The 26719-nt window shown below is 38.7% G+C and overlaps 1 protein-coding gene across 2 annotated transcripts in view; it reads left to right on the top strand.

Annotated features, from left to right (window-relative positions):
- Window positions 1-2417: 2417 nt before the first annotated feature.
- The window catches only part of PPM1D (protein phosphatase, Mg2+/Mn2+ dependent 1D), a 61837-nt gene continuing 37535 nt past the window's right edge, over window positions 2418-26719 (top strand). The window contains exons 1-2 of one of the 2 annotated variants that reach the window (XM_058560480.1): window positions 2418-3045; window positions 18497-18722. In XM_058560480.1, the coding sequence (XP_058416463.1) occupies window positions 2589-3045; window positions 18497-18722 (683 nt within the window). In that variant the 5' untranslated portion in view covers window positions 2418-2588. Of the gene's footprint in view, window positions 3046-18493; window positions 18723-26719 lie in introns of both variants that reach the window. The other variant, XM_058560479.1, reaches the window with a different exon arrangement.

Genomic DNA, 26719 nt, shown 5'->3' on the forward strand with positions numbered 1-26719 from the left:
CACAGAAAGGTCATCATTAGCTTTGGAAACAGAGAGGTCTGATTATGTCATAAAAACAGTCTTAGTGGAATAATGGGGATTGCTTAACTGGAATGGGTTTGGGAGAAATTAATGAGGTAGGAATCAGAAGTAGAATCTGGACAGAAACAACTCTTTCAAAAATTTTTCCTGTTAAGGGGAGCAGAGAAATGTGGTAATATAAGGGGTCCAGGTCTTTTTTTGTTAAAATAGAAACCAGAACATGTTTGTACACAAATGGAAATGACCCAGCAGAAAAGGAGAAATTGATAAGGTAGGAGCAAGTAAGGATAATTGGTGGAGCAAAGCTCTCAAGCAGAGAAGAAAGGATCTAGAACACAAATGGAGAGATTGCCTTTAATAGTAGCAAGGCCACTTCACCATGAAGAGGAAGACGAGAAACGGAGAAGGCAAAATGCTGGACGGAAAATGTGGATGATATTTTGAAAAAGAAAGTGGCTGAGAAGTGACAAGAAAAGTGGAAGATAGGCAGACAGTGAGCCAAAAACAGATGAAAGGGGAGTTACAGGGATCAGTAGGTGACAGCACCTTGGTGTAGTGGCAGTTGGCATTAACTATAAAAGAGCTTGGGTTTTTACAGGATAAAGGAAGGGAAATGATTCGAAGACAACATGAAGAGCAGATTCAAAGATGAGAATATCTGTGAGAGGGAAAATAACCTCCTTACTTGAAAAGTTGCAAAGGGGGTAGTTTTGTCAGGTGATAAACCAGTTTTCAGTTGGAACAGGAAGTTGATGGGAAGATTTAGAGAACAGGTGAAGAATAAAGGGGAAACGGCTGATAACAGATGTTAAAATCTAAAGTGTGGAGTGAAATGGTTAGGATGGTTGGTTAGGATTGTAAAGCATGATGGAATTATCTTTTCATAATCTCTAAGTGGAGGGAGGGATGGTGGGTAAACTGTGTAAGATGAATTGGAGCTACATAAACTGTTCTCGCTTGCAAGTCTGGTGGTGTGGAGGCTACTGGATTAGAATTGCTAATATTTCACTTAGGATTTTTGCATTTACAGTCATGAAATATGGTCTATAGATTTCCTTCTAGTAGTATAATTGTAGGTTTTGATAACAGGATTATGATCCTCTTTGAAAACACCCTGGGATTTTTTCCAAGTATTTTTACACTCTGGAACCATCTGGTCTACTGCATTTTAGTGTAGGGGATATCTATGATTACACTTTTTAATTTAATTGATCTATTCAGATCTACATTTTGAGCTGATTTTGCTTATTTATATTTTTATTCATATAAGGATTTTTTTTTCTATTTGTATTTCTTGTGTCAATTGTTTGTATGAACATTTTCCCATTCCCATTTCTGTACTAGTATCATTCCATTTGAAAATCTCGAAGGCTGTCTAGGAAAGGGCACACAGGAGAGTTGATGGTGAAGTGGCCAGAAACTCAAAAAGTGAACTTTAAACCGGTTCACTGAAGAACACTTGCTGCTGAGAAGATGCTAACCTGCCACTCTGAGGCTTATTTTAACTCCGTGGAACTCCGTGCAAAGGTTTTAGCGCTTAGATCGTAACCTACCGGGCGAAGAGGGGGGACGATAACCCGATTGTTAGACCACTGGAGAGCTTGGCAGTTTTTGTAAGTTATTTTCCAGTGATAACTCGAAGTACTGCCACCAAAGATGTACGATGCTGTACCCAGGGCTCGTCGGAAAAAGTGCCACGTTTAACAGAAGCTGAACAGATCTGTTAAGAGTTAGTTAAAATATTTTGAGTCTCCGACATATCTGGTTATGTGAAACGACCCTGCGTAGCTGATGGAAATTCCCCAAGTTTTCTTAACACCACAAACTGGATCCCCTCCCTTAACTCCCAGTCGGATACATCCCACCCGAATCCAGTTCAAGAGCGCCACGCTTTTTCCAGCCTGTTCACAAACGACCTTCCGAAAGGAGGTTTCCCGCCATTTCACTTCAAGGAAAGGAAGGTCTTTCCCCCCCGATTCTCCACACTCGTGGGAGGCCCGAAGCTACACAGCTTTCCCCGCAAGGCGACCGGCGGGACGTCAAGGGCAGCAGGCTGCATTACGATCCCGGGGATTGAGCAAAAAGGTGACACCAGGTCGCTCGACAAAGGCTCAGCATCTACCGAAAACACCCACTGCGAAGGGAAAGCGAACACGCCTGAGCGCGGGCGCAGAGCCCGCTCTGAGGGATGAGAGCGCGGCCGTTGTAGGAGGAGCGAGGGTTGGTTTGGAGGGCGGTTCGCTCCAACTCCGCTCCGGATTGGCCAGACCCAGAGAGCCGAGTGACGACAGCGGGGGAGAACGTCTGATTTGTGTGGTGGGCGCGGGCAGGCGGGGGAAGCGTATTGCGCAGGCGCAGCTGCTCGGCTCCTCTCGCCCTAGCGCTCCGGCCCAGCTCTCGCGGACAAGTCCCGACATCGCGCGCCCCCCCCCCCCTCCGGGACCGCCCCCTCCCCGCTCTCGGCGTCGTCGAAGGTAAACAATAGTTGGCCGGCAAGCGCCGAGGCTGTCTCCCGCCGCCGGATTCGGCGGGCTGCGTGGGACCGGCGGGACCCCGGCCAGCCGGCCATGGCGGGGCTGTACTCGCTGGGAGTGAGCGTCTTCTCCGACCAGGGCGGGAGGAAGTACATGGAGGACGTTACTCAAATCGTGGTGGAGCCCGAGCCGACAGCCGAAGAAAAGCCGTCGCCGCCGCGGTCGCCTCCGCAGCCGTCACCACCGGCTCTTCCTGGCAGCGAAGTCCCGGGGAAAGGCCCAGCGAGGGCAGCTCGAGAAGCTCGCGACCCTCCGCCGGACGCTGGGGCCTCGCCGGGTCCCGGCCGCTGCTGCCGCCGCCGCTCCTCTGTGGCATTTTTCGCCGTGTGCGACGGGCACGGTGGGCGGGAGGCGGCACAGTTTGCCCGGGAGCACTTATGGGGTTTCATCAAGAAGCAGAAGGGGTTCACCTCGTCGGAGCCGGCGAAGGTTTGCGCTGCCATCCGCAAAGGCTTCCTCGCCTGTCACCTCGCCATGTGGAAGAAACTGGGTGAGTTTCCCGGGTAGTTGGGCGCCCGCCTCTTTTTCGGGTGGTTGGGGGCTTTGATAGCGCCGGCACCGCGTGAGCCCCCGGCGCGGAGAGCGCTATCAAAGTGGTCGTTGATGGCATTGAAGACTTCTCGGTGTGATAGCGCCTTCCCGAGTGGAGGTCGGGCAAACAAAGTGGCCCTGGGAAAGATAGGATTGCAGTCCCCCTCCAACCGCTCCTCGCTTTATTTCCACCCTCTAAGGATCAATGGGAAGAAGTCTTGTCCATTCGTCGCTTCCCTTTGGTGGCAGCCGGCGAAAATGTCTTTGAAACCTGGCGCCAGATTTGGGTCAAAAGATGAATTGAAGATACGTTGCTACTTGGGCCGCGCAAAGGAAGCGGGAGATGGCAAAAATTAAAGTGTTTCCTTACTGTCAATTTTGCTCTTGAAGGGCTTGTCCCTATCGGTTGCCTCCTACCGGTGATGTCAGTGCTCCACATTGACCCCAGGTGACTGGTAGTTGGAGTAAAGTTGAAGCAAGCTAGTTTAGAAGGGCTAAAATGTAATCATCCAAGACTTAAAGCCTTGGAAGGAATTCGGTCGTGGGGATCATAAAATGTTTTTAGGATCTTAGTGCTTGTACTGCTTACGGAAAACAAATGCGCGGAGTGCGTTACCTCTTAAACTAGCCCCACGTTAGGGTTATGTGTTAAATTCTGTTAGGGTTTTTTAAAACCCCCCCTTTTTGGGTATTTGCCTTAGCTAATTGCTGTCGGATAGTTCTCAACAGTTCCTAATTAAAAGTACTTATGAGTTGTAACTGCCTGTCAGAGTGGCAAGAGATAAGGAATTACTGATATGCTAAAAGAGAATAGAGACTTTAATTTGTAAACATTCAGTGTAGTTGTAGTTTCATCTGAACTTTAAATGTTTTTTAAAGCAGCCAGTGTTTCTGTACCAACATATGTTATCATACAGGATTATAGTTGCTTATCCAGTGCTGTGAATGAATGGCATGAATCTTTTTTAGAGAAGATACTTCTGTCATTAAAAAAATCCTCTTGTTTATGGTAGCATAATGTTGCTTTATTTCCAGCAAAGGGGCAGAGACATAGAGAAAAGAATGTAAACATTGGTCAAACACAGAACATTTTTAAAAAATATATTGTCATAGAGTTATAGACTAGCATCTTTCAAAGTCTGTTTTCTATTTACTTGGCTTTCTGCCAAGAAGTATTTGCTTGACTCATAGAACAACCAGTCTGCCTGTGGGAGGCGTTTCCCCTCCAATCCCAGAGGTCCCTATTATGGATTTGTTTTGTTTTTGTGTAGGCAGAGCAGAACTGAGAGCACTGCAGTATATTCCAGAAATATGTCATTTCATTGCCTGCAGGGCAGCTAGGAGTGGACAGCAAGACAACAAAATAGAGAAAGATAAGACGCAAAGAACTGTTTAGAGTCCTGTTTATTTTGCAGTATACTTGGAGCAATGTGTATTTGGTGTATGTTTGAATTAAGAGGATAAAGTATAAACCCTGTTACTTGAGCATTTTTTAATAAAGCAGGGGTCATCTATTAAATGTGAATATGTATGTTGTTTTACACATACGTACTTGTTGAATCAAACTTGCCCTCCTCTGAGGCGTGGCTTAGAGCCTTACACACCAAATGTTAAAAGTTTGCTTTGTTCCACAGCTAAACTTCGTACTCCATCCTCAAAACTTGATTTAAAAAAGTATGCTGAGTATATGGAAGTCTTGACACAGGAGATGCAAGTTTTTTAAAAAATTGTACTTCAGACCCAAATTCACTGATGGCTTCTCAATTTCTATAAAATAAACTTCAACCCTGCAGTTTATCTACATGCCAAGCCCTTCCCAGTCCAACTTCAGACTCCCTATTCAATTTTATCTGTTTACCCACATTTCTATCACATTAGTCTACTCACCTTTTTCCAGGGCATATTGAAATATTCCATTTTCTTGAATTCCCCTCCACCCCTCAAAAAGAGAAAACTGAAAAATATTCTCCTCAGTCTCCAAGTCAGTATACTTTCCTCTGTGAAGACTTCTGTTTCTTTTGGAGTTAAGCATCCTTTGTTTCTACTTTTGTAGTCCTCGTTGGGTTATAGCAGTGGTTGTCAAACTTTTTGCTTTCAGAACCCTTTGTATTCTTAGATAATTGAGGACCCCAAAGAGCTTTTGTTTATGTGGGCTACATCTATCAATATTTGCTATATGAGAAATTAAAAAAAGTTTATTAATCTATTAAAAATAAACTTATTTGTTAATATATTTTTAAATGAAAAATCACTTTTTTCCAGACTAAATAATGAAATAAGAAATATTCTCATATCTACTTTTGCATCAGTCTGTTGTGCTATGTTGTTTGGTTGAAGTGTATAGAGAAAAGGCAGCCTCGTGCACAAATATACTAGGAAAAAGGAGGAATAGTTTATTAGCCTTTCAGATAATTGTGGATATTCTACAGCAAAGTGGTAGTTTCTTAAGGTTAGTCACAATGGAATCTGAAACCTTATTGATGTACTTTTTGTATTCTTATATTAAGATGGGTTGGTCTCTCTTGCACTTTTTTTTTGTTTGTTTGAGGAAGATCAGCCCTGAGCTAACATCCGTGCCCATCTTGCTCCACTTTATATGGGATGCCACCACAGCATGGCCTGATAAGCCGTGCATTGGTGCGCGCCTGGGATCCGAACCCGGGCCGCAAGCAGTGGAGTGCGCTCACTTAACTGCTATGCCGCGGCCCCCTCTCTTGCACTTTGAATGAATCTTTTACCCATGTGTGATTTTGTGACACGATGCATTAGCCATTGGGAAAATAATAGTTCACTGAGTTAGGCAGATCTTCCAAATATTGATGCATTTTATTATACAGTATCAAAATATCACGTTTATTATCACTGATCTCATCAGAAAAATCTTAAGATTGGGCAGCTATTGGATTCACTGTAGTGGATACACGTTTTCCAAAATATGAATTTTTAAGCAGCAATTAGAAATTTATCACTGGCAACAAATATTGTCAGTTTTTCTTGAAGTGAAAAACTCAGTTTGTTCATTTTGAAGAAAATGTATGCCAAATACCCAAGTCTTATTAGCATAGTTTATCAGTCTTTCACGTGAAAATGATAGTCCATGAAAAATGTGGCTAGTTCAGGGCTGGCCCAGTGGCGTAGCAGTTAAGTTGGTGCGCTCTGCTTTGGCACCCTGGGGGTCCGCAGGTTCGGATCCTGGGCGTGGACCTGACACACTGCTTATCAAGCCATGCCGCGGCAGCGTTCCGTGTAAAGTAGAGGAAGATGGGCACAGATGTTAGCCCAGGGCCAATCTTCCTTAGCAAAAAGAGGAGGATTGGCATCAGATGTTAGCTCAGGGCTAATCTTGCTCACACACACACAAAAAATGTGGCTGGTTCATTTCGTAACTTGCGCAATCACAAGTACTTTTCCTCTAGACAGCCAGAGTATGCAACAGAAGCCTGTTGTGCATACTACCCTTTTTGTCATACAGAATAGTAAAAAGATGTGCATTCAGTGGAGGTTTAATAAAATTATCTTTGTTGCATCATCAAGGACATTCTTAAGTGAAACTGACTGGCCTTTTTTTTTTTAAACTGTAAGTGGATAGATATGGAGAATACAGTGACTACTAGTTTAGTTTGGGGCCACTCCCTTGACTCCTACTAAGGCACCAGCAGTTTTACTCACCACTGCTTTTGAGCCATCAGTGCAAATGTCAACACAGCAAAAAGGGCAAATAAATTCTTAGCATTATTATGAAAAAAGTTTTGGCCTTGTGAAATCCCTGTAAAGATCACACAGACCGTTGTGAGATAACCACTGTTATCTGCCTCTCAGCTAAATCTTGAGCTCTTTAGGGGCAGACATACTGCCTTACACATCTTATAGTTAATCTCTTAGGGCTGACCATGCAGTTCCTTGCCCAAAGTAGCTGCTAGTTTAGTTGAATTTCTGTGGGTGTAAAGATTAAATTGGCTTTCTTACATTTTTTTTAATTTAAAAAAATTTCCTCCCTTTAAAAATTGTAAAATATATGTAACATAAAATTTACCATTTTAGCCATTTTTAGGTATACAATTCAGTGGCATGAAGTACGTTCACAATATTGTGCAGTCATCACCACTGTCCATTTTCATAACTTGTTCATCGTTGGTCATCCCCAAATAGAAACTCTGTACCGGTGACACAATAATTACCCATTGCCCTCTTCTCCAGCCCCTGGTAACCTCTATTTTACTTATGTTGCTATGAATTTCCCTGTTCTAGGTACCTCATATAAGTGGAATCATACAATATTTGTCCTTCTGTGTTTGTCTTATTTCACTTAGCATAATATCTTTAAGGTTCATCCAAATTGTAGCAGGTATCAGAATTTCCTTCCTTTTTAAGACTGAATAATAGTCCATTGTATGTATATATCGCATTTTGTTTATCCATTCGTCTGTTGATGGACATTTGGGTTTTTTCCACCTTTTGGCTATTGTGAATAATGCTGCTGTGAACAGAGATGTACAACTATCTGTTTGATTCTCTGTTTTCAGTTATTTTGGGTGTAAAGCTAAAAGTGGAATTGCTAGATTATATGTTTAACTTTCTGAGGAATCACCAAACTGTTTCCACAGCAGCTGCACCATTTTAGATTGCCACTAGCAATGCCACAGGGGTTCTGATTTCTCCACATCTTCACCAACACTTGTTGTTTTCCCTTTTTTTAAATAATAGCCATAGCCATACAAATGGGTGTGAAGGACTTTGTTATATTTTTGAAGAACATCTCTGTCTTCCTAAGCCCTTCTTGATTCATTTAATTACCATTAAGCTTGACCTCTCTAGCGTCTTTCTAGTGCTTGTGTATCCTTTCCAAATTTACAAAGGAAAAATTAATTTATCTAAAGATTTTTAAGTGACTTATTTTTGTTTTGAGGCAGGAGAATTTGATGAATAGAGCATGGAATGAGAGAGTATATGAATATATCCTTTTTAAAAAGTCATTTTTCTTTTTCATATTACTTTATTTTCATTACTTCTTGATCTTAAGTTATTTATATGTATTCACTTGTATGGATTTACTGTTGTGTTATCCTTGCCTTCTAAGAAATAATGTTTTAAAGTTGGTGTGTGCTTTTTTAGGTTTATTCATATGAAATAATGTTCTTATTACCCCTTTCTTTTGATAGTTCAAAAAAGATAGTGAACAAAGGGCAGCTTTTTTCCTGTGTATCATAGTTCATTGACTTATGTTATGAAGAGAGCCATTAGAAAGATAACAACATTCTGTTGAAATAAGTGAAATGTGAACTATGATGTGATTATGGGAAATTTGCCATGATATTTGTAAAGGAAGGTAACATATGAGAGTTTTGTTTGTTAACTTAATTTGACTGAAGATCAGAGCATTTATTTTAAAGAATATGACCAAAGGAATTATGAAGAAGCTGGTCTTAACCTAAATTGTTGGTTCTTGGTTTGGCAGATAGTTTTCATTACCTTAAATTTAAAATGGGAAAAAACAGAGATAGAGAGACAGAGACAGACTCAGAAGGAGAGTGGGAGGGGTAGAGGGAAAGTGAGATAGAACTAAATTTGAAGAAAATTTCTCTTAAATCATAGAATTTTATATTGGTATCTTTATTTTAGTTTGGTCTTTCTCAATTTTTACTGTCAAGGACCTTCATCCTCTCACACATCACATATTCTGAAAGAGTTGTTTGCCATATTTATGAAGTACCAATTTTTTCCGTTTTTGTTAATCATTACTTTTGATCAGTATTAGATAATCTCTACTACCACATGTTATTGCATATATCAATAGTTCATTCCTTTTTATTACTGAGTGGTATTCCATCGTATAGATATACCACAATTTGTTTATCCGATCATCTATTGATGGACATTTGGGTTGTCTGCAGTTTTGGCTGTTACAAATAAAACTGATGTAAAGCTTTTCTTTACAGTAGAATCTCCGCTATTAGGTGTAGAAGGAATGATAGAACTAGAAAATCACCTTTGGTAACCATCAGAATAATTGATTCATCCAAGAAACCTCAATGAATGCTAAAACTAGTCAGTGAAAATTTGAGGAATAGAATTATATTAGTTTCCTAGAGGTGCTGTAACAAATTAGCACAAATTGGGTGACTTAAAACAACAGAAATTTATTCTCTCATGGTTCTGGAGACCAAAAGTCTGAAATGAAGGTGTCAGCAGAGTTACTTCCTTTTTGGAGGCTCTGAGGGAGAATCTCTTCCATGCTTTCTCCTAGCTTCTGGTGGCTGCCAGCAATCCTTGACATTTCTTGGCTTGTAGATGCATCAGCCGATCTCCACCATCTTTATATCACCTCCTCCGTGCCTTCTCCCCTTCTCTTCTTTTATGGACGCTTGTCTTTGTATTTAGAGTCACCTCTAATCCAGGATGATCTCTTCTTGAAATCCGTAACCTGATTACATCTGTAAAGACCCTTTTCTCAAATAAGGTCACATTCACAGGTTCTGGGTGGACATATCTTTTATTGGGTGGGGGTCACCATTCAATCTACTACAAGGATATTTACACTGTCTCAGATTATCTCCCTATGAAATACTTATTAATTGCAAAAGGAAAAAGATTATAGTGGAGGAACCTGGTAGATACCACCTTAATCAAGTGATCAAAGATAGCATCACTTTTAAGGGGACAAACTGAAATTGTATACTGCCTGCAATGAGAAGATCGTATATAACCCTGTGATATTCCTGCCCCAAATGTATCATCTGAATACAGACATGAGGAAACATGAAACAAACCCAAATTGGGAAATGTTCTTGAAGTGATTGGCCTAGTACTCCTAAAAAGCATCGAGGAAACACTGAAGAGTTGTTCCAGATTGAAAGACACAGGAGGGGCCGGCTCGGTGGCACAGCGGTTAAGTGAGCGCGCTCTGCTGCAGTGGTCCGGGGTTCACAGGTTTGGATCCCGGGCATGCACCGACACACTGCTTGTCAAGCCATGCTGTGGCGGCGTCCCATATAAAGTAGAGGAAGATGGGCACAGATGTTAGCCCAGGGCCAGTCTTCCTCAGCAAAAAAAAAAAGAGGAGGATTGGCATCCGATGTTAGCTCAGGGCTGGTCTTCCTCACAAAAAAAGGAAAGAGAGAGACATGATAAGTAAATATAACAAGAGATCCTGAATTTTATCCTTTTATTGTAAAGCATGTTATTAGGATTATTGGTGAAATTTGAATGGATCAGATGGTAGTATGGTATCATTGTTAATTTCCTGATTTTGATGGTTGATTGTGGTTATGTAGGAGAATGCCCTTGTTTGCAGGAATTGGATACTATAATAGTATTTGAGAGTGATGAGATATCTTCTCAAAGTTTACTTGTATTGGTTTACTCTGTATTGGTTCAAGAAAAAAATTCTTTGAATTATTTATGCAAAAAAAAAGAAGTAAACCTGAAGAAACAAGTCTCAGAAAGATCGGAAACCTGGGTGCCTCCAGGAATCTAGGTAGCAATTCCATCAGGGCCCCACTGCTGGATGCATACCAGATAGCCAAGGCTGTGTTTATTTGTTTTAGTAAAGAGAATAAATCAGAAACAGCAGCTGCATTTGGAATCGCCATTTGATGATAATCCACTGTCATTGTCCGCGAGCTATCAGACTTTTGCAATGGTCAAACTATAGAATAGAATGTATAGGATCACCACCTGCTTACATCTTTTAATGGGGACACCAATCTTTGTGATTCTTTGAGAGTTGTGATAATGCTTTTAATTTACTCTTTTGGAGGAGATTATCATTGGTGGGGTGCTCCAAAGTCTTGTATTTGGCCTTTTCTACCATAATAGTCTCCCTGACCTGTCAATCAAGAGCTAGCAGGGGAAGCTGTTCATTGCTGCGGTTATTTGGGGACTAAACCAGCTGTGGGATAGGTTTGGGATTCTTTTGGGTCTGAGGTAGACTGGATTCAAAGTCCTGTTAGAGCTTGACCTCCGTGAGCCTTAGCTCTTGACCAGTGGATTGTGGTTGTGCTCTGTAGCTCCAGAATTATCATCTCAGAGCCATCATTCAGTAGTTAGTCAGTGTTGTGGTGTTTTTCTTTCCTTGGTATACAGCTACATGTGAAAATGGCCACATATCACTTTGAAGAAAGTTGACAGTTCTCCTTTAACTAGACTTGGAAGGTTTTTTTTGTTTTGTTTGTTTCTTGTTTTGTTTTATTTTTGGTTCTTTGAATCAAATAAGGCCACAAGGCCTCCAGAGTGACCATTCTGGAGATCGAATTTTTCTTCTGCCTTGTTGTCAATTAGGTAACCCTCCCAACTTTGTTTTGGGTAATTAACTGCTCCTATCTGATCTCTGGCACCTCAGGGTTCTCCCAGCTCCACAGAGATTAGGGAACCCATTTTAGTTGCAGCGTCTTTAATTAGTATTCCTTGCCTAGAGAGAAGAGTCAATAAAATGTTTAAAAGATTTTGGTGTCTACTTAATTGCTTCCTTAAGCATTAAATATGAAGAGAGAATCTTTTGAATCTTTCTTGAGGTGGATAAATGGGATGCATATGCGTATGAAAGATTTCATCTAAGATCCCCATTTCCCCAAATCTTGGGATTGTTTCCTCTATAGCATTGTATTCATTTTCTAGAGCTTCTGTAACAAAGTGCCAAAAATTGGTTGACTTAAAACAACAGAAATTTATTGTCTCACTGTTCTGGAGGCCAGAAGTCCAAAATTAAGGTGTTGGCAGGGCCATGCTCTATAATCTGAAAGCTCTAAGGGAGAATCCTTCCTCACCTCTTCTAGTTTCTGGTGTTTACTGGCAAATCCCTGGCATTCCCTGGGTTGTATATGCATCACTCCAGTCACGTGGCCATCTTCTCCTTCTGTGTCTTCATATCATTTTCCCTCTGTGTGTTTGTCTGTCTCTGTGTCCAAATTTTCCATTTTTATAAGAACATCAGTCATATTGGATTAGGGCCCACCCTAATGACCTTATTTTAACTTGATTACTTCTGTAAAGACCCTGTTTCCAAATAAGGTTACATTCTGAGGTACTAGGTGTTAGGACTTCAACATATTTTTTTTGGGGGGACACGATTCAAGTGTGACAGTCATATCAAACTATTTGTTGTTTCTCAGAGTTCATATGGCACAGGCCAGAGTTGGGTCTATGTTTGCGTTAGCTGACCCAGAAAAGTTTTTCAACCACAGTTTTAAACTAATATGCTGACTACAGACTATCTGCTCACTGTTATATTCAACCCTATGTCATCACTGTATACCATGGGCTGTTTGGTTACCATTTGGAATGTGAATGAGCGTCCTAATGCCTTCTACCCCTTATTGGTTCCATAACTAATTGACGTTTTTCTGAGAGTCAGTTGCCTGCAACCTACTCTGTGGTTCTAGTTTTGAATAACAGTTCTTTGAAAGTAGCACAAACTGACTCAGTCTACATTAAGGAGGGACAAGAACATGAGAATGTATTGGAAGGATATTAGGTAGCTCATAGAATCAAACTAAAGACTAAATCAGGTCTCAAAACCGACAGAACCAGGGTACCTCTGGGGCTCTAGGTGACAGGAACTAGTGGACACTCATTGAAAGTTTTTAGTCTTGGAGATGAATCAGCTCCAGCAGTTTTCCGGCTTTATGCCTTTCTGTCTAAGACACAAATATCTGAAGGGTCTGACCTAGTTTGGGTTATTTGCCTACCCCTAGGCCAGGATCAACCAAGTTTTTCAGTTCTGCTAAAGATTGCATGCAGTGGAGGCTGTGTACTCCTGAACAAAATCAGGATGCTAGTACTTGAAGGGGGCATGGGTGCTGGACAGGTGTGCACTATATTTAATACTATAAATAAGGGCTAAAGTGAAAGCAGCATAGTTTGTTCCTTCATGTGGATTATTTCCTCAGGAAAAAATTCCTCAGAGCTGAATTATTTAGTTACAGAATGTATATCTTTTGATGGTTGTTGATACATGTTTTCAAATTGCTTTCCTGAAGGCTTTTACATCTCCATACTCCTTTGGTATTAGAATTCTGAAAGAACTCTTAGCATAGTGATAGCAGTATGTGCTCTAGAGTTGTATTGCCTGGGTTTGAATCCCACCTTCTCCAGTTACTACCTATGTGACCTTGGGTAAAATCTCTTTGTGCCAGGGTATCTTCATCTCTAAAATAGAAATAATGATAGTACCTACCTCCTGAGAGTTAAGTGAGTCAGTATATGTTAATTGGTACATGGTAAGTACATAAGTACCCCAAGTTTTAAATTTATCACAAAGAATGTATACATTCTATATTAATTTATAATAGCTTAGGGCCGGCGCCATGGCTTAGCGGTTAAGTGCGCGCGCTCCGCTGCTGGCGGCCTGGTGTCGGATCCCGGGTGCGCACCGACGTACCGCTTCTCCGGCCATGCTGAGGCCACGTCCCACATACAGCAACTAGAAGGATGTGCAGCTGTGATGTACAACTATCTAATGGGGCTTTGGGGGAAACAATAAATAAATAAAATTATAAAAAAAATTTATAATAGCTTTACTTTGTTAAGAAATTTCATATTTTTATGTTATAAAATTTGTTATTCTTTGTTTTAATGACTCGTGCATATTTTCTTGCTTAAGAATACTTTCCTTAAGTCAGAGTTCATACACTCTGATACTGTCTTTTTTGATATGCTCCTAGTATTAAGTAATTTGTTTTTAAGTCCTTTTTTAAAAATTAAAAGACTAAAATGTAAAGTACAACACAGGAAAGACTGCAAATAAGGAAACAAATTCTAAAGATGTCAATTCCTTAGTATATAAATTTACTGCAATTTCAGTCAGAACCTCAACAGGATTTGTTTTTTTAATTTTGCAAGTTGCTTCTAAAGTTCATCTGGAAAAATACTTAACAGAATTTTGAAAAAGAAGAATAACTGGAGGATACTAAAACTCAATTATTAAAAAATACCATTAGTAGAGTGGTAGGATGAGTCCAGAAATAGATCTGAGGCAAAACGTAGCATGTGATAAAAGGTGACATTTCAGATGAATAGGGAAAGCATGGATTATTCGGTATTTTTAGATCATTGCAGAATATTCCTTTGTACCTATTAGTGCATTTGACCAAAAATGTGATTTAAATAATGTTAATATTGTATCTTTGAATACCCATTTATTTTTAGCTCTTTTCCTTCTTTTCCATTTTGTTTTAGGTGCTTTTTGCAGACAGCTGAATTACTTGTGTACTGTAGGTAAATTTTGTTATCTGAGTATGCTTAAGAACCCTTCTTTCTGGCAGTTCACCTCATTCACATTTATTGTGATATTAGATTTTTTTTTTTTTGGGTTCTTAGCTGCAGAAAACAATACATTCTAGCTTGTTTAAAAAGGAAAAATTTGGGGGCCGGCCCTGTGGCTTAGCAGTTAAGTGATCGCGCTCTGCTGCTGGCGGCCCGGGATTCCGGGCACACACCAATGCGCCGCTTGTCAGGCCATGCTGTGGTGGCGTCCCACATAAAGTGGAGGAAGATGGGCACGGATGTTAGCTCAGGGCCAGTCTTCCTCAGCAAAAAGAGGAGGATTGGCATGGATGTTAGCTCAGTGCTGATCTTCCTCACACACACACACACACACACAAAATTTTAGCAAGAGCTATCGTTTACCCACAAAATAAGTGAAAGGGCTCAAGAAACATACAGCATACTCGAGGCTGAGCTCTAGGAATGATGTCTGTAACCAAACTGCAGAACTGGATGGGCTAGGGAGCTGTCTACTGTGATATATGCCTGCAAAATTGATGTCGTCTTCTTGCTTTTTTTTTTTAGAAAAAAACTTTAAAAAAATTGTGAAATTTAACATAGTATACTTATAGAAAAAGCCATGATACATAAATCTACACTTTAATGAATAATTATAAAATGAACACCATCCAGTTAAGAAAGAAAATATTGCCTGCACTCTAGAAGCCTCTGTATGTCCTTTCTGATTGCGTATTTGTGTCTTGCCCCAAGGGGTAATCACCATTTTGACTTTTGTGATGATAGTTCTGTAGTGATTTACTTATTTTTAATAGTTGTACCACTTATCTGTAAACATGATAGTTTGTTTTTGAAGAAAATCGTGCTGTATGTATTCTTATACTTGTGAGTTTCTTATGCATTATATGTAGTGTAGTCTATTGTCACGTTGAAGGACATTTGGGTTGTTGCTCATTTTTAGCCCATGTGAGCTATGAACATTCGTATGTATTCTGTGTACGTGTACATTAATTTATGATATGTACCTATGGGTGGTGAGTAGTCAAAGAGTATGTATATCTTCACCTTTAATAGATAATTCTTAGATGTTTTCTGAAGTGGTTTTACCAGTTTATACTCCCACCAATAGTTGATGATAGAACACGTTGCTCCACATTCTTAACCATACTTACTGTTGTCAGACTTTATGCAATCTGATAATTATGTAGTGGCATCTCATTGTGGTTTTTAATTAGTATTTTCCTGATGGTTAAAGAAGCTGAGCACATTTGCAAGTTTTTTTGGCTGTTTGGATTTCGTCTTTTGTAAAAGGCCTGTTCAAGTCTTTTGTCCATTTTTCTATTGGGTAGTCTCTTAACTGATTTGATTTGTAGGAGCATTTTATTCTGGATACCATTCCTTGGGGGGTGGTGTGTATCTATATATATAATGTGTAATGTATATGCTCTTCCATTTTGTGAGTTGTCTTTTGACTCTAGTAATGGTATCTTCTGACAGAAATTGTTAATTTTGATGGTAGGACAACTTTGTAGTCATTTTTTTTATATGGCTAATCCATTCTTTGTCTTTAGGAAATCCAGCCCTATCCTGAGGTCATGAATGTACCTTCCTGTATATTTTCTAAGCATTTTAGCTTTGCTTTTTATGTTAGGTCTTTAATGTACTTGGAATTGATTTTTGTATTTGGCATCAGGGACCCAAAGTTATTATTGTTTTTTTTCTATTTTGTCCAGTTCCATTTGTTGAATGTCTATCCTTTCTTCACTGTTCATATCTCAAGTGTCTAAATATGCATGGGTCTGTTTCTCTGCTCACTATTCTGTTCTCTTGGTCCACTGGTTTATAACTTTTCCATACAGATCTTGTTAGAGATTTGTTAGCATTGTTTCCAGATATAGTATACCCCTTGCTGCTATTGTAAATGGTATCTTTTTTAAAAAGTTACATTTTGTAATTTTTTGTTGGTGGTTTACCTAAATAGAATTGATATTTTATATAATAATATTTATATCCAGTAACCTTACTGAACTTTATCAATGCCAGTAATCTGTCTATAGATTCTTTTGATTTTTCCACAAATGTTTTCTTGTGTTTGTTTTGTGTTTCCACAAAAAATTTTCTCTTTGCACACTTCTCGGTGCCTCTCAGGCTGTTTACTTTTCTTAAATAATGGTCATAACAACAAAAACTAACAATTGAGCACTTACTATGTGTCTGGTACTGTTGCAGGTGTTTTTACATATGTATATGTATATGTGTATATGTATGTCTATGAATTTCTACCTTCATCAGTGTTGGTAGCTGTTCTGCTTTCCCTCAGCAGTTGTGAAGGTCATTATTTCATATACTGCAAGCACCCTTCTGCTGTAAGTGACAGGGCACTCGGTAGGGTGGTTTCATCTGTGGGATGGGTTCGGGAAATACACTGTGGGGTTGAAGAGATGTCTTTGCAGTGTATATAATATTGAAAAAGAAAAAGGCCGGCCCGGTGGCTTGGCGGTTGGGTGCGCGTGCTCCGCTGCTGGCAGCCGGGGTTCGGATCCCGGGCATGCACTGACGCGCCGCTTCTCTGGCCATGCTGGGGCCGCGTCCCACATACAGCGGCTGGAAGGATGTGCAACTATGACATACAACTATCTACTGGGGCTTTGGGGGGAAAAAAATAATAATAAAGAAAAAGAAAAGAAATAGCCTGAATATATTAGAGAAGCCTTGTGGCTATGAAAGTTGTGTGGCACCCTGTCCAGTTTTTTAGGCCCTATTTCTTCTCCCTCATGCCCTTTGAGACCCTGTTGTCCCTATCAACAGATGTACCACTTTCCTTAAAAGAAAGCGTTATAGTTAGTGCAGCTTAGGGAGCTTACTGTGAAGAGTTTAGGCTGTATTAAAACAGCTCCTGCAGTTTTAATAATCCACTAAGGGCCGGCCCTGTGGCTTAGCGGTTAAGTGCGCACGCTCCTCTACTAGCCGCCCGGGTTCGGATCCCGGGCGTGCACCGACGCACTGCTTCTCCAGCCATGCTGAGGCTGCGTCCCACATACAGCAACTAGGAGGATGTGCAGCTATGACATACAACTATCTACTGGGGCTTTGGGGGAAAAATATATAAATAAAATTATTTAAAAAAAAAAAAATAATAATCCACTAAGCTTCTATCATCCATTCCTGCCTTGAGCCTTTGCCCCTGACTCCGAGTATGAGCTTTTCTGGGGCTCTGTTAACAGGAAAAACTGACATACTGCCTCTTTTACTGACTCTGCTTTTTGCTTATGTTAGATTACAAGTTTTGCATTCTGATTTTTCTCTCAGTATAATTCATTTGTTTAAAATACCAGGAATTCCTCAGATTTGCTTGTGACCCTTCTCTGTGTTTCATGACTGCTGTGGACTTTTTCTAATATTTATATTCTGTTTTGTCAGTAGGATTTTGATGAGGAGAATATGTTAGTGCTATCTTGAACTATGAGTTGTAGTTTAATGTTACAGAATATTTCAGAACTTTTAGGTGACAGTGAATTTAATTAGACAGGGTTTGAAATTAAATATATGGGATCTCTACCACTTAATATTTGAGTTATCTGGAGCAAGTTTCTTAACTAGTCAAAGTATTGATTTCTTTATCTGCAAAATGAAAATAATGGGAATAGTCTTACCTATCTCATAGGTTTGTTGCAAGTATTATTTGAAATACATGTAAAGCTCTTAGCACAGAACCTGGTATATGGGAAGTGCTCAATAAATGTTATTTTTTAGGTTATGAATATTCAAAATAGTTATTTCAAAAATAAATCAAGTAGCTTTTTCTGAAAATCTTTTCCAAGAGAGATTAATAAGCAGATGCTAAGCTACTGGACATATGGTATCAAAACTCTTAACACATCCCCGCCACTAAATGTAGTTAGGACTGAGACTTATGTGGAACTGGTCTATCTATCCTGTAATATTTTTCTCCTAGGATTGGTTTGATGGTTTTAATATAATTGCATTGTTTATAAAATTAATTTATTAATATATTGATGAATGGATTAACACACGTCTTTCTTGAATAGCTTTCAAAATATTTTTCTTAAATTTTTTCCTATGCTAATTCAAATTTTTCCGTGCTAATCCAGCATATGTTGCCATTTTTATTCTGATACAGTATTAATGTTTATACCTGGAAGAGTAAAATATTTTATTTCTTATTACAGCAGAATGGCCAAAGACTATGACAGGTCTTCCCAGCACGTCAGGGACAACTGCCAGTGTGGTCATCATACGGGGCATGAAGATGTATGTAGCTCACGTGGGTGACTCAGGGGTGGTTCTTGGAATTCAGGATGATCCGAAGGATGATTTTGTGAGAGCTGTGGAGGTGACACAGGACCATAAACCAGAACTTCCCAAGGAAAGAGAACGAATCGAAGGACTTGGTGGGAGGTAATCATTGTGCTGTTTTGTCTTTCCTCTCTTGGTTCTATATGGTCCTTTTCTGCTTTACTAACCAAATTGACCTACTTCTCACTTTTGCTGAAGTTACTTTCTTAGTATTACAGGTTTTTAGTTCACCTGATAAAGTACCCATGTGTATTCATAGTTATCTCATTATTTTGAATTGACTGTTTTACTTCTGATAATGGCTCCAAGGGAAATAATATATATATTTTTTTTGTGAGGAAGATCAGCTCTGGGCTAACATGTGCCTATCTTCCTCCACTTTATATGGGATGCCGCCACAGCATGGTCTGACAAGCGGAGCCTCGGCGCGCACCCAAGATCCAAACCCAGGCCGCCAGCAGTGGAGCGCGAGCACTTAACCGCTACGCCACAGGGCCGGCCCCAGGAAATAATATTTTGTTGGGACTCAAGTAATAATACATGCAAGGATTTATTGAAAACCTTTTACGTAAATACTGATCAACATGACCTTCACAGCCTGGACAGAACAGCTCTTAGAGTTCAGAGTAGAATAGTTTGAATCTGGCTTTGGGAATAGAATTAACCTTCAGCTTTTTTGACTTCTAAGTCATATGTGCTGCAAACTTTTCTTATTATTTTCTTTTCTCTGTTTCAACTTGTCTCAGTGTGTAGATAATTTGTAAACTATGAACTGAAATTGACTTCAGCATAATATTTTTATGATACAAACTAAAATGTAAGATTATTATAAAAGTCAGAAGAATGAATAACCTGAGGAAATTTAAAAATTATCCCAATACTAATTTTTAAAAATCACAGGTCCAAGTCAAGTTAAATAGAATCCAGTGGTTTCTAAATAATTATTCTAACTAAAGCCTTACCGTGATATTATTACTTGCCTCCTCTTTCTTGCTTTTATTAAATCTAAATTGGTCTTTTTCATAGAAATAATAAACTGGGGAAAAGTATTAACATCCTTAAGCTATAAAGAGTTCAAAAAATCAGTAAGAAAAATGCTAAAACACTGCCACCCTCAGATAGGTGGGTAAAGGAGGAAGTTTGAACAAGAACAATAATACAAAAGAGTAGTAAACATTTGAAAAAATGTTTAACCTTTTTGAAATGAAACTCTATTTCCTGCTATTGGATTAGCAAAGATTAAAAAACCAGGGAGAATACTCCTCAATATTTTTATTGAGATGGATATCCTGTGGTAGGATTATAAATTGGTATGATCTATATAGAATATAATACATAACACTAGCTTTAAATGTTTATAGACTCAGTAATTTCAGGAATCTACTCTAAAGAAGAAATCTGAAATGTGGACAAAAATGTCTGAACAGAGTTATTGATTGCAGCAATGTTTAATGACTTTCAAAGGGTGGAAGTAACTTGAAGGCCCAACAGCTGGAGAATGGTTAAGTATCTTATAATACATATTCATAACATTGAATATGATGTAGCCATTAAAAATAATGTTTATATAGCCAGCCCAGATGGCTTAGTGGTTAAAGTTTGACGCGCTCCACTTCGGCGGCCCGGGTTTGGTTCCCAGGTGCAAAACCACACCACTCGTCTGTCAGTAGCCATGCTGTGGTGGTGGCTCACATACAAGAACTAGAAGGACTGGGCCGGCCCTGTGGCTTAGCGGTTAAGTACGTGCACTCCGCTACTGGCGGCCCGGGTTCGGATCCCAGGTGCGCACCGACGCACCGCTTGTCCGGCCATGCTGAGGCCACGTCCCACATACAGCAATTAGAAGGATGTGCAACTACAACATACAACTATCTACTGAGGCTTTGGGGAAAAAAAAAGGAGGAAGATTGGCAATAGATGTTAGCTCAGGGCTGATCTTCCTTACAAAAAACAAAAAAAAAAGAACTAGAAGGACTTACAACTAGGATATACAACCATGCACTGGGGCTTTGGGGAGGGGAAAAAAAAAAGAGAGAGGAAGATTGGCAACAGATGTTAGCTCAGGGCGAATCTTTCCCACCAATAATAATAATAATAATAATAATAATGTTTATAGATAAATTTTTAAAAATTACAGTGTTGTGAAAATTTTCAAACGTAAGTAAAGATTGAAAGAGTAATATAATGAACTTCCATATATATGGGGAATTTTTAATAATATAGGAGAATGCTTATTGGTCACAAAAAAAAGCAGGGTATAAAATTATATTTGTAGTGTGATCTCAACCATGCAGAGAAATAGGAATAGAAATACACCAAATGTTAACAATTTTCTGAGTGATGATTTTTATGTATATATATATTTAATGGTAATATTCATTTGGTTAAAAATAAGGTACTATAAAATGACATACTGTAGACAGTCTCCCAACTACTGTCCCACAGGTTACCCAGTTCCCCTCCACCTACAAGAAACCAGTATTACTGTGTATCCTTCAATAGATATTCATACATGATCAAATATGAAGCTGTTCCATGTATGAATGTACCATCATTTATTTAACTAGTCTCCCTTTGAAGGATATTTATTACTAATTTTTTTGTTGTTATAAATACTACTATAAAATGAAAAATCTTGCACATGCATCTTTTTTGTACAGTGCAAGTATATTTGTAGAAATTTCCCAAAAGTGAAATTGCTGGGCCAAAGAGGAGTATGTTTTGAATATTGATAAGGTTTGTATCCATGGAGGTTGTACCAGTTTATGCTTCTGTCAGCAGTGTATGTGGATGCCCTTGATAACACACTTACAGAACTTGCTGATCCTATCCAATTTTAGGTAAAAAAAAAAGGTATATTGGTGATGTTTTGATATGATTTTATGAGAAAGGTTGAACACCTTTTTATTTGTTTAAGAACTATTTATATTTCCTTTTCTGTGTGTTTCTGTTTATATTCTTTGTTCATTTGGTTAGGGGGAAGATTGTTAGCCTTTTTCGTATTAATGTGTAGAAGCCACTTACACATTAGAGAAATTAATCTAATGTATGTGATGTGAGTTTCAGATGGTTTCACAGTTTGTCTTCTGATTATGCACCTGGAATTTTTTTTCCACATGGAAGTTTATTTTAATGTAGTTAAATTTATCAATCTCTTCTGTTATGACTTTTGTTTTTTGTACCATACATACAATTCTCCCACTCTGAGGTTGTTAAAAAGTCTGCTATATTTTCTTCTAGTACAGCAGTTATGAATATTTTTCATCTTTGGAACCCTTTACAATCTTCGAAATTGAGGACCTCAAAGAGCTTTGTGTTTATATGGGTTATATCTATTGATTTTAGGATTGAAAATGGAGACATTTTCAAATATTTGTTAATTCATTAAAAAATAACAATATTAAACCCATTATGTGTTAACATAAAGAACTTTTGTGTGTGTGTGTGTGAGGAAGACTAGCCCGCTAACATCCAATGCCAATCCTCCTCTTTTTTGCTGAGAAAGATTGGCCCTGGGCTAACATCTGTGTCCATCTTCCTCTACTTTATATGGGACGCCACCACAGCATGGCCTGACAAGCCGGGCGTCGGTGCGCGCCCAGAATCTGAACCTGCGAACCCTGGACCACCAAAGCAGAGCGCGTGCACTTAACCACTGCGCCACCAGGCAGGCCCCCATAAAGAACATTTTTTATGAAAAAATAGCTGTTTTCCAAAACAAGCATTTAGTGAGAGGATTGATATTGTTTTATATTTTTGCAAGTCTCTTGATGTCTGGCTTAATTGGTAGCAGCTAGATCCTCATATCTGCTTCTGCGTTCAATCTGTTGTGATATGTTATTTTGGTTGCAGTATCTGAAGTAAAATCTGATCCTACATAGATATATAGTTGGAAAAGAGAGGAGTATTTCAGTAGCTTTCCCGTGTGTGAGGGATATTCTTCTTTGATACTATTCCAAAACTCAAGAAGAATTAGTTTCTTAAAGGTTAATAATAGTGTGGTATCTGAAATCATATCAATGACCTTTTCATACACATACGTTAAGAGCAATAGGTCTATCAATTAAGAGTCATTGGTTAAATGATTTTTTTATCCATGTATTTTTTTTTAATTTATTAATAGACTTTATTTTTTAGAGCAGTTTTAGGTTGACAGCAAAATTGAGCGGAAGTACAGAGAGTTGACAATATACTCCATGCACCCTCCTACTGGCACAGTCTCTCCCACTGTCAATACCCTGCACAGGAGTGGTACATTTGCTAGAGTTGGTGACCCTACGTGACACATCATTATCACCCCAAGTCCCTAGTTTACGTTATGGTTGCTCTAGATATTGTACATTCTGGGGTTTTGACAAGTGTATAATGATATGTATTTACCATAGAATAATTTCACTGACCTAAAAATCTTCTGTGCTTTCCCTATTTCTCCCTTCCTCCTGACAACCATTGGTCTTTTTATTGTCTTCATAGTTTTGCCTTTTCCAGGATGTCATATAGTTGGAATCATATAGTATGTAGCCCTCGTGCATGATTTTGTAACATATGCATTGGTCATCTGTAAAATATTGGTTCGCTGAGTTATGTAGGTCATCCGAGTATTGACACATTTTATTATACAATATCATATCAAGTCATATAGTCTCTCAAAAACTCCACTGTATACACATGGTCTTAGTAGTATTATAAAAATAATTTTGACCTCACAGACCCCCCCCCCCCAAAAAGGTCTGGGAGATTCCCAGGGACTCCTGAACCGTATTTTGAGAACCACTTTTCTAGTACTTGTGTGGTTTCATCTTTTACCTTTTAGTCTTCAGTCTCTCTGGAGTTTAAAATCTAAGCTGTGTGGTAGAGATAAAAGTTAATATTTTTTTCTTGATGGCTGTTAGTAGCCACTTGAACAATTATACATCTTTTCCTTACTGATTAGAAGGCTTACCAGGCTTAAAACCCTTCTTCAATGGGAAGATGACCTTGAGTTTACCCTCTTCTAGCACTGTTTCTCTGGTTAAGATAAATATGGAATGTCAGTTCTGTTTGTTATAAGGCAACATTGCTTATTGTAGAATGACCTTTGACTGGAACTGCATCTGGATAGGGAAGATTTTGAAAGGACTGTCAATTTCTGTTGGGTAGCACAGACCTTAGCTGCCCTGTATACGTGCAGTTTGACTTGTGCAGGGACCAAGAACTCATGGGCTGTTATAAGACACTGATTCCTGTGGCATATGAATCTTCCTTGGAGGGGCTAGAAAATGGCTCCTGGATTTCTGTAAGGATCACTGCTGAAGACAACATGACTGAAGCTGCCATGCTGGCATATTGTTTCCTGTCCTGTATCCTACAAAGTTAAATGAGTCTGATGTCATGGTATAGTCTATCTGATCCTATGAGTGCGAAGGTCAGGCTATATCTGAGACCACTGCTGGTAGTCTTGCAAAGTGGGCTTTGCAATTATAAACTGAAATCTTGTGTATATTGGGGTCTTTTTCTGGGCTTTCTATTTTTTTATACTGCCCATGTGTCAGTGCTATATTTTTTTAAAATTGAGGCTTTATTATAATTTTTAATATTAGTAGGCCTGATCCCTTCTCATTAGTCTTTTAAAAATATTTTTCTTGACTGTTCTTTCTTTATTTTTCTATATGAATTTTTAAATTATATTTTCTTTGATTTTAATAACTTTCTTTTAGGGTTTATGTTTTTTGTCTTATCACTTAAAATACCATTTGGATAGCTGGAGAGATGCTCTTTGCCATTTGGGAGCAAGTGTCTTTTTGCACAAATTGAGCTATTTTATTATAAATTATTTCCTTCTTTCCTCCATCTCACCCTAGGCAACTGGCCAGTGCTCTGTTTTTCCAGCCTTCTGTTGCTGCTCAGTCAGCTCTCTGCATATCAGGCCGTTCCTTTGTGTATGCCTTTTAATCATACAGGACAATGTCGGAAAGTTCAATAACAGCATCTTTTATAACATCACTTGGGTTTTTTGAAAATGAATTTAAAACTTTGTTTTAACCAGTACCATTATTTTGTCTTTTGCTCCTCAGAAACACAGAGACCATAATCTCCTTGAATATTAAGTTATTAAGAGAGTTCCTAGTAGAGTAATATTGGAAGCAATTTGGGTAGCTACTGTAATTACTTAAGTATTAAGCCTTACTTTTTAGGGAGCAGCTTTAGGAAAGAGCAATAGGGCTTAAGGTGGTATGAAGGCAGAATGTTGTTGGTGTCTCATCTCCTGTAAGTCTTAAGTTTCATAGATTTTGTGAATGGTAGATTTGGTCTTTATTCTCCTATTTGCTTTTTGAGGATCAGCATTGAAGAAAGCAAAAGATAACAAAAAGAGTGCCTTTGATATTCTAACTCTTGCTATGACTTAGAACAATGTTGCTTTCAGAATTGTGAATTAAACTGGTTTTCTCAAAAGGGATGGTAAACGAGTGAAAAAAAATGAGCAACTCTTGAATTTCTCTTCTATGTTATCGTCGACAGCGTTTTTTCTGATCATTCTGTACTTCATTCCTCCTCTGTGCGGTCCATTATAGTAGCCACTAGCCGCATATAGCTGTTTAAATTTAAATGTAAATTAAATGAAATAAAAAATTCAATTTGTCATTTGCACTAGCCACGTTTACAATGTTCAGTAGCCACACATGGCTAGTGGCTACTGTAGTAGACAGTGCAGAGTGAACATTTCCATCATTGCAGGAAGTTTCATGAAACAGAGCTGCTCAAATCTGGCCTACCCTTGTCAGATGAGCTTGTTTTCTATTTTAGAAAGAAGATGGAGGCTATTCTTCTGCCCTCTTCATGTTTTTCTTGGCTCAGAGAAAGATTGGTCTTTTCTCGTTTATAAGGTTTATGCCTTTATTTTGCTTATCTTAGCACTTTTATTCCGTTTGTTATCTCTGCTTTCTCTAGGATCTTCGTTCCTTTGAAGTTAGAGCAGAGATAGAAGAGCCATAGATGGAGGTTAACTGGCTGGCTGCTGCTGAGGTGTAGGGTATTTTAAATTGACATTCCTTTGGAGGTGGTCACCATTATTGGTCCTCTCTTCAGCTTTCCATATCTTGAAGCCAGTTTAGTTTTAGTGTAGATGTATTCAGTGTTCATCAAATTTAGGGGGATAGAGTCATGCTACTCAGAGTCAACATAGTAAACTAGTAAGAGACTCATGTATACATCAGGATTATATAACAAGCAATAAAATAATGAGAAAACTCAATAATAAGAAAAATAACTGCCAAGAAGACCACATATTATTGTCGGCTGGCCTGCCTTAGATGGAATGAAATTTCAGGTATAATCAGAGGGTTTCTGGGTACATATGGGACCTGAATGAGAAAACTTAATTAGATTATCTTAATGTCATCTGTTTTTGAGAGTGTTGAGAATCAACTTCTGTCTTATGCATATGTCTGTTAGGTGGACCTAATATCAGGTAGGCTAATATTGTTTCTTGGAAATGTTCTTTGCCACTCTTCCCTCCACCTGTTATAGCCTTCCAGAGGAACATTTGTGTTCTGTTGATTTTTTTTTTTCATTCAGACAGATTATGAGTAAATTGATTTAACAGTCAGTTTCCCATTCCAGCCATACCAGGCAGAGGTTGAGAAACCATCTCTATTGTGTTTTGATTATTATTTTTTTTGCTCAAATGTTTGACCATATTTCCATGTTTTAGGCACCCTGCAGTGTACTAACTCCTCTGTGTACTAATTACAGATTTCTGTTGCTCCTCTGCTAAATTTTTAGGATGGTTTTCTTATTCTGTAACTTCAAATCTACATCTCTGCAGCTGATCTGTTTCTAAAGTCTAGTCTCATACTTCTAATTACGGAAATATCTACATACACAGATACATAGATACATAGATATTTCTATTGAGATATTTCCTCTTAACTCTTCATATCAGAAATATTAAAACTCAAGTTCTACTGATTTCAGTACCCTCAAATCCTTTAAAAACTGTATAGCCATTCCTTTTCAATTTCTTTTATCACTATTTAATGCCTTTCCATTTATAATCTCTTCTTTCTCCCCTCAATTTTTTTAGTTATCAAGTTATCTTGTTTTTTTCCTTTGACGTAATA

Source organism: Diceros bicornis, chromosome 18 (assembly GCF_020826845.1).
Source record: "Diceros bicornis minor isolate mBicDic1 chromosome 18, mDicBic1.mat.cur, whole genome shotgun sequence".
NCBI classification, from domain to species: Eukaryota; Metazoa; Chordata; class Mammalia; order Perissodactyla; family Rhinocerotidae; genus Diceros; species Diceros bicornis.